Source organism: Taeniopygia guttata, chromosome 1, assembly GCF_048771995.1.
Source record: "Taeniopygia guttata chromosome 1, bTaeGut7.mat, whole genome shotgun sequence".
In the NCBI taxonomy this organism is placed as follows: domain Eukaryota; kingdom Metazoa; phylum Chordata; class Aves; order Passeriformes; family Estrildidae; genus Taeniopygia; species Taeniopygia guttata.
In genome coordinates this window covers 96,234,444-96,247,387 of record NC_133024.1, presented here as the reverse complement: position 1 = coordinate 96,247,387, position 12,944 = coordinate 96,234,444, and the positions used below count along the sequence as shown (strand labels likewise).

The following is a 12,944-nucleotide window of genomic DNA, read 5'->3' as shown; positions in this document are numbered from 1 at the left end:
AATTTATAGTAGGAAATAATTTATACAAATGCCCTGAAAGCATACCAGTGTGTGGTGCAAGGAATTCTGTCATTAGGATAATGTGCATTTGACCTTTATTTCATTGTTTATTTCTCCATTTCGTTCTTTTTATTTTATTCATAAACTAGTAGCCTACAAAGCTATGGTGAAAAGAGTTGGAAAATATATCCTGTCTTCCTGCTAATGTTTCCAATTCATGCAACCCTATTTCCGTAGGAATTTGAATTTCTGGAATGACTTATATCTGGTCACTGAGTTATAAGAGACACAATATAGTTAGTGTCTACTTTAAAGAACAAGGATCAATGTCTCATTAAAACGTTTATTTTCTTCTGAGACAGTATTCTTTCTCCTGAGTTAAGATAAAGATTCTCAAGTACTTTAACTCTTACAGTATATATTTATACATTTCTTTTGAGCATCCTAATGCATTTTTTACTTTCAATTTTCATGCGGAAAGATAGCAATTGCTATGTTTCAGAAATTCCTGGTCCTAATACAGATGCTTAATAATAAGATATAATAAGGTATAATAATAAGATGCTTCTGAGGCAGATACTTGGTGGGCATATTAGTTATTTATTGACCTTTTATCTGGAAAACACCAGGTCATGGTCCTGCTGTTGATCTCTCTAAGCATTGTAACTTGCTATTTGTCTGACGTGAAGGACTGTTTATTTTTAAGACCTATAAATTAATTAATGAAAGGTCTTGTTTAACTGTAGTTTAAAAGTATTTGAGGACTTATATTTTTCTCAGTTAATTTGTAAAAAAATATGGAAGGGAGAAAGAGAGGAGAGAATAAACATCAGACTACAAAATACATAAGAAAAGGTAAATAAAAGCTGTGTAAAGGCCCCAGTCTTGCTCATGGAAATTGTGCTGTTCACTTAAATGGGAGCAGGAACTTGCCCTTTAGCAGAATGCCCTTTTGCTTACAAGATGTGGAACTGTCATTATGTAAAATGGTTTTATGTATTTGCCATATTTTTTCATGGCACTCAAGACCTAAAGATCCCCAGGCTAGCATTAATGTCTAATTGAAGCCTTGTAAACCTTTTATTTTCAATAACAATCTGCCGTCTGTCCTGCTGTCAAAAAAAGAGTCTTTAGTGAAGTTAAACATGAGCTGTTCATGTCTGAGAACTTGGCAGAGGATGAAAACTGGAGTCTTAGTTCGGTGTCTGATGTACAATAGGTGATTTCACAAAGCACCTTTGCAATTTGACAGCTTTTGTTTCCAAGAGACCTCAGGATTCAATGAGCCTATAGTGAATTGCTTAACATTACCCCATAGAAACCTGCCTCTGTAGGTCAAATCTAAAGAATTCACTGACAGTACCACACTTTCTGTGCTGTTTTGGCCCTAAGAGTACAGCAGGAAACATCTAGCTCAGAACATTTAAGTCTGTAAGGTATCTCTGGCTGTAAAATGTGTTTACATCTCTGAAATCCACTGAAGAACTCAGAATATAGACATGAAATTTAATGAGAAACTTTCAAATTACTTTTGTTAACCTTAAAAAAAAAAATCCAAATTAAATCTTACTGTAATTACTGTGGGCTATGTTTAGGGAATCAGAGCTAATACCACCCTGGATTATTCTACGCTGTCTATAACCTCTTAAAAGTACCATCCAGTTTTTTATCATCTGTTTTTAGTGGAGGTTGCAGTATCTGTACCCTATGCTTTTGAGGTTGGTGAGTGAGCTGCAGAAAATGGAATGAAGGGTGCACAATGTTGGAGATACTGAGAAGGAATTAGGCAGCTGGTTCCAAGTACAGTCTGCAGGGGACCCACAGCCCAAACTCCAGCACACAGAGAGAGGAGGGTTGTCATTAAGAAGAATGGAAGTTTGGACAGCAAGGACCTGCAGGATGAAGTGACTTCCCCTGAAGGCTGAGGTGCCATCACAGAACCACTTCACCGCTCTGGAGAATGAAGAAAAAAGACCTGTCAGATCAGGATTGCTGCTGGAGCTGAGTAAGGCAGCTCCATCTGCTCCCTGCATAGCAACCTGTGCAGCTGAGAAAAGGGGACTGGTGAGAGCAGTGGGTGACTCTTCTGCCAGGTACGCAGGGAGGCACCCATGTGCTCAAGAGAGAGGTGCTGCTTACCAGGGTTTGTGTCACAGGTGTCACTGACAGACTGCCACCCCTCATACAGCCCACTGACTAATATCTGCTGCTGTTGTTTCACATTGGTACCAGCCACGAGCAGCTGGAGAGGGTCCAGAGGGGATCACAAAAATTATCAGAGGACTGGAGCACCTCAACTGTGCAGACAGGCTGAGAGAACTGGGGCTGTTCAGCCTGGAGAAGAGAAAGCTCTGGGTAGACCTTACAGTAGCTTTTCAGTACCTAACAGGAGCCTACAGGAAAGCTGGAGAGGCACTTTTTACCAGGGTGTGTAGTGATAGGACAAATAGAAATGGCTTTAAACCAAGAGTAGGTTTAGCTTAGATATTAGGAAAAAGTTCTTTTGTATGATGTTGGTGAGGCACTGGAAGTTGTTGCCCACAAAAATCATGGATGCTGCATTGCTGGAAGTGTTCAGAGCCAGGCTGGACAGGGCTTTGAGCAGTGTGGTCTAGTGGAAGACATCCCTGCCCATGGCAAGGAGGATGGAATAAAGTCGCTTCAAACCACTCTGTGGTTTTGTGAACATCATTCTGCAATGTAGAAGATCTCTGCTTTGAGACTATTAAAGACAGATGTTTAGTTGCAGTATTTATTTGATAAGTTCGTAATTAATTCACATATAATTTTATACTGCACTTGTACAGTCTGGAAACTATCAGGATTAAAGTTAATTCAAGACATCATGAAAGAAAGGTTATATGTTCAGAAAATAAACTTCTTTCATACATGCTGTGTAAAGGACCCAGTCATGCTCATAGAAATTGTGCTGTTCGCTTCTTTCATGGATAATTTGTGATATTTATCTGTTTGTTGCCCTAGGCTAGGGATAATGGGAAGCCAGTTTTTCAGCACTTATTGATAACGTATGATTAGGTTCAGTATGATTAGGTTCCACGATGTGGGATAACTGTGATGGGAACCCTACCTGGAAGAGCTCACTGCAGCTCAATGCATGTTGCTTGCAAATAAAATTTATCCTATGTTTTGTGGTACCATTTAGAATGCAACTTTTAAGGATTGAACATGTTATGTCAAAGCTTTTAAGAAGGAAGAGGCAGGAATTGTTAAAAACAATATAGTTTATCAGCACCATGTAATGGAAATATATGGTAAATAGTGATCTTTTTCTCTGTCCAGCTGTACTACTTGCAGGAGTAAGAGTCACTCATATGAAGATTTATGGGTTAAAGTCCAGGGCTACCATTTCAAAGCAATAAATAGAAGTGTTAAAAAATAATATTTTCCAGGAATGTCTCCAACCAGTACTTTTTACCACAGAACAAGAAACAACAAACTGAAAGCATGGCTTTCTCTTTGGCATATTTTCTTCCACGTGACAAACCTGCTTATGCATGTTAGGAAGAAAAGAATGCAGTAAAAAGAAGTAAAAGTAAAAGAATGCCCTCTTTTAAGTAGAGGGCTGCATTAAGGAGGACAAATTTATGTGACAAATGAAAAAGACGAGTTTATTTTTTCGTTGTTTAAATTTCTTGGTATACTAAGTTTAAATTAAAAAAAATTTAAAGACTCATCTAGTGAGTCTTAATAATTGTCCAGACCAGCTTCCTTTTACAGTATTACAGGTATCACTTTCGTGTCTTGTAATTCATCCTTGTAAAGTAGGAGTGTAGCATGCCTCAAATTTATAAGCAACCTGAAAACCAGAGATGCAGCCTGTTACTTCTAGCTGTGACTATTTATTCCTTTAAGTCACTATCAAAACTTTCATCAGAGATCAGAGAGATGATACAGGATTTGTACTGCTTTGTGGATTGTACCTGAAAATCAACTCTTTCACTCACTGGGTTAGTGTTACTCTTGGAGAATTTTGAAGAGTGAAAATTACTTGAACATTATGACAGCTACAGCCATGATTTCTTGACTTTTTTTCAGAACTTTTTAAGCTAGATTCTCTATCTAAACTTTTGAATTAAGGTGCTGGCAGAACTTAGGCAGCGTGAGAGAAGGGCTTTGTTGGAACTTGAAAGAAAACCACAGTGTGAAGCCAAAGCAATGTGACACTGCAGAACCGCCACAAATGTTCTTTCGTTGCTTCTATTGTGCTCTATCCTTGAAGCACTTCAAAACCATATCTATTCCCATAGTCTTTGTGACTGTATTCTTAGTTTAGAGCAATAACAGAAAGCATTGTGTTTGTCTCATCCACGGTGGTTGCCAAATCTTGAGATGGAACCCAGGGTATTTTTTCTTCTGTTAAGTACAAGTATTGTGCTGATATTCTAGCTAATAAACAATACTGTCTCAAGTAAATTTAAAAAAATTTCTGGATTCCTTTCTACATTTCAGATTTGAATCACACATTTTATTCCAAAGGGTTCAGTGTTTATTTTAAAAAGAGAAGCTGAACAAATGCTCTATTTTTCATTACATTAGATAGAAATATCTTAGAAGTTTGACAAAGTGTTATGCCTTACTAGAACAAAAAGAGCAACCTGAAACTTTACAAATGATGAATACTGCAGTGCAACTCCCAGTAGAAAATCTCAGGATAGGGCACAGGCAGATCAGTTTAGGTTCATCTTTGATCAAGAGCCAGAAACATCAGGAGATAATGATAGTAATTTTGTATTCTTTTATTTTCATAAAGAACATGAGATAAGCATTGGAAACAGTAATTATTTATATTATATTAGGAATTCATTATTAAATTACTTTATTTAAAACAAAGCTAATACTGAGTGAAATAAAATTGGAAGTGTTCTGCCATTCTTACTCTTAATATTCAATTATCTTCTACTATTCAATTTTTCAACCTAAAAAAAACCCAAAGAAAAAAACCCCTAAAAACAAAAAACCTGCCCAAAACCTTTAAATGAAATATAATATGATGCCTGGGCACAGATCCACTTTTAATGCTGCAATTCATTTCAACAGGTTTTTTTTTTATTATTATTTCAGACCATGTAACTGAATCTCCTGTCACTTAAGCACAAATTAGGTCACAAAGATTCAATTTCCATTCCAGTGTAAAGTTTCAAATAGAGACAACTTGTGCTTTTTTGGCTGATTTATTTTTTCTTAATTAATGCATTCCAATCTGTGCTGCAAAGAAAAGAGTGAACCTTACCTATCTTTACAGAACTGTTATTACAGATATCTATAGATAACAAGGTGATAGGATCCTCTATGGGACTGGAAGCAGAGACAACTAGAAATTTGAATATGAACTTTCTATTGCAAGTTTTTTTCGTTACATTTTTTAGCTGTTAATTACATTTTTTTTTCTCAAGGTATGGTATATTTTTGATAAAATTTCTGCAGAAATCCAGAAATTTCTTGATGGAAAGTGAAAAGGGGATCCAGATTAACCTTCATATTCTTCAGTAATGATTAGGGAGGGAAGTTTACAACTGTTTCTGTCAGTGAACATATATTAAAGGGGAGATTTTGTGAAAGAGTATGGAACTGCATGCTCCTGTTATAGGTGGACTCTTAATTGACATTGAAGGAAACTTGATCCAGTCAATAACATGGGATGTCAAAGATCAAGTATATGTTTTGTACCCTATGTGCTCAATCTATAATATTTATAAACAAATCACAAGTGGAACATGGATCTCTCCCACTAATATATTCATACATGATAAAAAAGTTGCTCTGCAATTCAGGAAACAAAGCATAGCTCTTTGTATATATAGCTACATGTACAAAAGAGTCATCTTGGGGCCAATAGAAAATGTAAAAGCTAAAGTCTACGTTTTGTTTATCTTACGAAGTTTCTTACCCATGTATTCAGTCAATTCAATTATCTTTCTATCATCATTCTTATGAAGCTCTATAATCTTCATTCATTGTTTCCTAGAATACATTCAGCCAACTGTGGATTTTGTCATACTTATTTGCCTTCCTGTGCTCCCACACTTTCTTTTGTTCTTTAAACCACGTGGGCTTCCTTCCTCAGCAATGACAACTGTTTCCTTGCCCCATCTGTCTCCTTAAGACTTCCTCCCAAAGAATATGCATCTAAGAAACTAATTTTTTAAATTTTTGACACAATGACCTTTACTGACATTTGGGAGGTTTGACATCTCCCTCTGAGAGCCATGTCTCAGCATCCTACACATTCAGGCTGTACTTCTTATCAGAATGCTTGGCTTTAGCTTATTGCAGTTGAGCTCAGTCAGGAACAAGGTCTGAAGGCAAAAGAGCTGGGGAGAAACAAACACAGCTTGGAACAAAAATAAAAATTACTGCAACCTGCAGAAAAACAGGCAGTCACATGGGCTGAACAATCTGCATTCATGGAATCACAAGAGCACTTGAGTTTGAAAGGACCTAACCCTCTGACCCCACCACAGGCAGGGATGCCTCCCAATTAGATCAGGTTCCTCAGTATCCTGTCCATCCTGGCCTTGAACACTTGAAAGGATGGGACATCCACAGAATGGGACATTCACAGAGGTTTTTTCATTTTGTCAAGATATTTCTGACCTGCCCCTGACAAGAGTTCATATGTGTCTGTGTATATACAGACATGCACAGATAGATATATTTTTATATACCTGCATGTGAATATATATGCGTTTATCTAAAACACTATTTTCAGACAGGCTGACTTTTTTATATCTTTAGCCTTTCATTTTCTCATACAGGTTGCTCACATGCTCAAGTTCTTGCTTGTCTCTGACCTGGTCATTCCCCATATAGGCTCCTACTTTTGCCTCCCAATGAATTAGATCCTCAACTCATTTTGTTCCTCATTGTCCAAGGTACTACTGTCAAAATTGCATGTTCAGGCATTGTTTCAGCCATGTTAATTTGCTGTCACTTTAGTATCTTTCTGTTTGGATGTTCCCTGAGATTCAGCTTCCCAGGATTCCTTTGAGCAGCCTATATGGTGATACTTTACTACTGCTTCTCCCTTGTCATTGTCTCAGTGCTGCCATTTTCCAAATAAATATCCATTTTTCATATTCCATTCTCTTACCTAGAAAAATGCTCGATGTTTCAGGGCAAGGTCAATTCAGGCTCAAAGACAGAAAGCAGTGAAGTCTGAATTTTTGCTTTTTTAGAATGTCATATGTCATGGAATTTAAAAATAATTATAATAAAAGATGGCATCCATTTTTGATCTTTTAATGCTAGGCTCTTTGCTTGAAATGTTTAGCTACTTTTGGGGTGAGACTACATTTTTGTCTTGTATTCATACAGTATCTAGCAGAGCAGACCTGATTTGGGATACCACTCTGTAGCAGGAGACAGAGGAAAGAATGCAGTATGTCACTTAATTTTCTTATAAATCAGTTCCTTTATGACAGGTATTTCAAAACTAATGACTAATTTCAAAACTAATTTCAGCTTTGGATCCACCATATAACAATATAGTAAGTATTAAAAGCTTCAGGGGAAAAAATTCTAAATGTTAGTTTTATGATTTTTTGGCTTATAAATATTTGGGACAGTTCTCTAATAATGAATTATGGTTTTAAAAGCATGCTCTATAATATTTATATATAAAATTGATAAATTAGTTTAATTTTAACCAACTATCACTCATCAGTAATCAATTAATCATCTGTGAGCTATGGATAATTATCACTATTTATGTTTTAACCTAAATCCTCTAACATTCAAAAATGGCAGTATTTGAATAAATGTCCCTGGAAGGAATATTTTAGTGCTCAGCTCTGCTTTTAATTACCATAACTTTCTTTTAATTTCACAGTTATTCACTGGCAATATTTTATTTACAGATAAATGTCTCATACACTGAAGAAGGAATGAGGCATTATCAGGCTCAAAAGTTAGTATTTGGTCCTTCCTTCTGTGTTGATAATTAGCATATTAATTGATTACCTGACTATTTATTTGCTTTCTGTGCTTAGTTTTTGGATTTTGCATGTTGTAGAGTGGTGTAGTTCAGATGGATTCCTGGTGCTAAGTAACGGTCCTTATAATTATGAAGGAATTTGAGAGTGAGCACATGCTTATCCAGCTGGATGAATTCCAGCCAAAGTCCTCTGACCCATTCCAAGAGGCGACAAAAAGATTCTTTCCCACCTGCAATGTAAAAACGGGGCACAATCATCACTAATGGCAAAGTCTCCCTACCAATATTTGATGAATTTGCTGAGTGCTTGGCATTATAGTTTGAAAGGAATTAGCTGAAGAACAGCTCTCTAGGATAGAACAGTTCTTGTGAACCTTCTTTAAAGTGCTTAGAGGAAATGTGCTGGTGCATAGATTTAATGCATTGTTTTGATAATTTAGAACTTTGTCATTAATTTAGATTTATTTCGAAAAATTGACAGGCACACAAATATTGCAAATATGAGTGTGAAACTGTGCTAATACAAAAATGTGTTAAAAATGTAAAGCTGCATTCACTGTAATTTTCTATAATCTGTCATAAACTGTGCTTTTACTTATCCTGTTGCAGCTAGTGATACTGCAATAGCATATTGTAATATTGCAATGCAGTGTGCCTTGCAATAATGCATAGCATAAAGTATCATATCTATGCAATTATTTATAGTGGCACCCTGCAGTATTTTTGGGATACAACCAGTATTTACTGCAGCACTTTCCAGCTGGACTGAATACCACACTTTCTTCCTTGAGAGCAGTTGATGCTCAGGAGTTTAGAAGAGAATGTATTATTTTCTTTTATTTCTCCTGTGGCCACAGGTTAACTCCTTTTCTGGTGTTCATAACCCAGCCCCAGTCCAGGCTGGAGTCTGGAAAATTGGCAGGTGCATTACAAAGTAAGCTGTATGTCCAGCAGGGCCAACAAAGCTACAAACAGAGCAGCTTTTTCCTCCATTATCACTCTGAATAAATCCAGTTTCTTCACATGCTCCATGAGTTCAGTTTTCCTTCCTTGCTATGCTTTCTGGAAACCTGTGGATGTCTCAATCCCTCTTCCTTTGCATAGGCTACCAGCTGGGCAAGCAGCTGGGCAGCACAGAGGAGGTGTCCAGGGTACATGGATGCTTCAGCCCATGTGAATTGAGTCAGCTCAATTCACACCTTGGTTTTCCTCTTCAGCAGGATCAGTAACAGAGCTCTCACTCCCCCATTCAGCAAGAAATTTGAATGAAATTTGTCAGACTTCAGCATATATAAGACTTCTGTCTCGGTTTCTTTAAAGTTAGACATTCAGTTTGCAACTATTGTAGATGTGGTAGATAGCTGCATGGAGATATTATAGGCAGTCAGGTCAAAGTTAGAGAGAAGGTTGAATTTAAATGAAACCCTGTTGGAAACAATGGTTATCTCCACTATCCACAGTATATTGTCTCCCTCTTGAATGCTAAAAAACCTACTTTTTCACTCCCTCCTCTTCCATCTTTCATCAGTACAATTCTACACAGTTAGTTGGAACCATTTTTTTTTCCCAGGGAGCAGCAGTTTAAAATATTTCTGTAGTTTCTGAATTTTTCCAATTACCCAGTACTTCAGGAGCCAGGTGTTCAGAGGATACTCATCATTCTACAGCTGTAGTTTTCTTATCCAGAAATAATACCATGGGAATAAAATAGTACCTGAAATTTACTTTTTCCAGTGGGCTTTTAGTTTATGTTTTTGTTTTGTTTGGGTTTCTTAGTTGTTTAATCCGTGCCTTGGAAATGTGTCCTTCAAATCCAAGGTATCCAGAAAAACTAAATATTAACATTTCAGTGTAAGGGCTGCTTAGTTTTCAGAGGCAAGACTTTCAACAGTCATAAGCATAAAGAAAATAATGTAGGCTCTAGAAACTTCTGAGGAAATTGTCACTTAGAGAAGTTTTGTGAGTAATTTCAGGTAATTTGAGACCTCATTAGTAGGAAAGATGGTTCTACTTCACTACTTGCTTCATGATAGCTTGTTATCCACCTCCTCACTGGTGCTGGCTGCTACAGTCACGCACCTTGGAGAAGGATTTGCTTTCAGTAAGATTAATATTTTGATGTACTTGGCTATATGCCCCACATGCTGTAGTGCTGATGAAAGGCTGAGAGCAAGAATGACCCTTTTAACAATAGTATGTTCTGAAGTTATTTTAATAACTTTTGAAATTAAGTCACTAGCTGCCAAAAAAAGAAGAAAAAAATATAAGGCAGATAAAGCTAAGAGTTTTTCTCTGTCTGGAAAACTGAGCTTAAACAGAGTCCTTCCTCTACTCTGGATTTTTAAATTGAGGGAGTCTTTTCTGGAATTTCAGAAACAGTCTCTGAGTCACATACCACACACTGACTTAGCTATCTAATTCTTCTTTTTAAAATTGCATCTACAGTAAATAAAAGATGCAAGGATGCCATAAACTCTATCTCTATCAATTAATTTCTTTCTCACTAAGGAACTAACCCCACCCTGGACTCCAGAACTTGCTGAGAATTCAGGAGTTGTGGCAGTATCACTCTGTAGTGCCATGGCAGGCCAGGTAAGGAAACCTGCATTTATAATTCAGTTTTCTGAACACAAATATATACTCATCCCACAATGAATACACTCCCAGCTATCATGTGAAATAAGTGGTTTCAGTAAATGGGAGTATTTTTTTTAATTTGAAATGGAACAAACCTTTTGGCCACATACATAACTTTAAAATATAAGGGAACAAAGAGATTCATAGCAGAAATCATCATGCCAGTTCAAAATAAATAAATAGAACATCACTATATTATCAGCTGTGATGAGTAAGTAACATTAATTTGCATCTGGAGTTGACTGGCTGTTTTGTATATTGAATAATGTTTGACCAAAGAGATATGATCACACACCTCAGCATGAGATTTCCTGAAAACTGGCAGCAGTTCTACAGTCGTCCTCTTCCCTTCCATTTTTTGTTTGTTTGTTTGGTTGGTTTTTTATCATCACATGTAGTATCACGTGCTGAGTTTTCATTTTTTGTTAGTATATTTCTCTCCTTTTAATATCACAATACCAGTGAAAATAATGATCTATTTTAAAATATAAAGTGCTAAAGGGACTTAGTGAGTCAGGATTACCTGGTAGTGAATCCAGGAGATGCTGCCCTTGGCCTGGAGACCGCCTGGCAACTTCTGACCCCTGAGCACCTCGCTCCTCCCGCTCTGCCACAGCTCATCAACTCCTCCATTTTTCTGCAGCTAAAAGTGTCTGTGGAGGTGTTGCAAACTAGATCTCTTATACATGTTTAAAGGATAATTCTTATTCCCTACTTTGTTCCAGAGGTTTAACCCACACCTGGCTTACACTGTAGCTGCACAGAGTGGTGCCAGTAGGATTAGAGTAGTGGGAAGAGGAAACCCATATTTCTTAAACTGGCCTTGTCACTGCAGCCAGAAAGTGACAGTATCATATTAGAGACTACAGGACTCCAAATATTCAGTGTTGTTTGTATTATTTGTATATAACTAGTCCCATTCAATGGGAAGAATTACCATGTAAAAGCTGCCAGGATATTTGTAGTGCCTGTTCCCACCCCAGGAAAACCAGGAAGTCCCAGTACGTGGAGAGTGGCTGTGGAAGGCTTATGGGTACTGTCTTAAGGCTAATTTTGTATTGTCTTATGAAAGAGTTAAGCCCATATTTATTTTCTTTTTCTTTTATAGATGAAATAACTGAAATACTCAGTGATGTGTGTGGCAAAGACCATAGAATAAACATCACTTCTGGAAACAAAAGTCAAGAAATAACTTACATGAAAAACTTGCTCTGTAGGGTTTTTTTTCCTACCAGTCTATACTCAAAATAATGCAGCTCTCATAATGATTTTTTCATTTCTTCTGTTCTGGATATTACCAGTCAGAAATGTTTCTTCCTTAAGACTAATAAGTAAGTAACATAGTAAACCTATTGCTTTTAAAAGCATGCTCACTATGCCATGTGCACTACACCATTTTCAGAATCTTTAAAAGAAGTGTGGTAAATCTTGCTATGTGTAAGTATTTTTTTCACAAGAGATTCGGGATTTGCTGGGATTTCTCTGTGTGGGTTAAATCAGGCATATGAATTTTGTTTTCAAAAACAGTTTTTCTTCCAGACAATGACTTATTCCTTGAACTGGAAGAGAAATGGCTACCACTGAATAAAAGTATTGGAGGAGAACATTTCACTTTTTAGACATGACAAGTGTTAAGTACTAAAATATCTCTAAAGCCAGCTGGCAGAGTCAGGCTGGTACATTTTGGATTTAGTGCGAGAATGATGTTGATAACACGCTGATGACTTGTTGTTGCTAAGTAGTGCTTAGTCTAAAACAAGGAGTTTCTTTACTCTTTCTCCAGTCTTTTTTAAATTGATTTTCTATTAGATGTGCTAATTAGGAGACCCATACTGTATATCCTCAAAAGAATTAAGGATTTCACTCCAGCTAGTGGGTTTGTTCAGCCATGTGAAAAGAAGGCTTAGGACAGACCTTATCATCATGTTTCAGTATTTAAAAGGTGACTACAAAGAGGATCGAGACTTCTTTTTACAAGCAGTCCAATGGAAAAATGAGGGGTAATGGGTACAAGTTACTATTGGGGAGATTCTGATTAGACATGAAAGGAAAAATTTTCACAATCAGCAATTGGAATAATCTCCTCAGGAAGTGGTGCTGGACTCCCCGGTGTTGGACAGTTTTAAGATTCTGCAGGTCAGGGTGCTGGACCATTTTGTCTAGACTGTGCTTTTGCCAGGAAAGTTTGGACCACATGATCCTTGAGCTCCTGTCCAACCTGGCTGCTGGTATTTAGATGACAGCTGGGGTTAAACCATAAGAGCGAGAAAACACATTTTTGAAATGATTGTATATGGGAAATGAAACCACTTTAACTTCTTTGATTGGTAATGTCAGAAAAGAAAAGGGAAAA

General features: G+C 36.9%; 1 protein-coding gene across 11 annotated transcripts in view; it reads left to right on the top strand.

The window, feature by feature from the left end:
• Positions 1–12,944, top strand: part of MID1 (midline 1) — a 244,413-nt gene that overhangs the window by 161,924 nt on the left and 69,545 nt on the right. For 9 of the 11 annotated variants that reach the window (XM_072933817.1, XM_072933827.1, XM_072933829.1 and 6 more), the window contains exon 3: positions 10,463–10,546. The exons of the other annotated variants lie outside the window; for them this stretch is intronic. In XM_072933817.1, the coding sequence (XP_072789918.1) occupies positions 10,463–10,546 (84 nt within the window). The remainder of the gene's footprint in view (positions 1–10,462; positions 10,547–12,944) is intronic. 11 annotated transcript variants of the gene reach the window in all.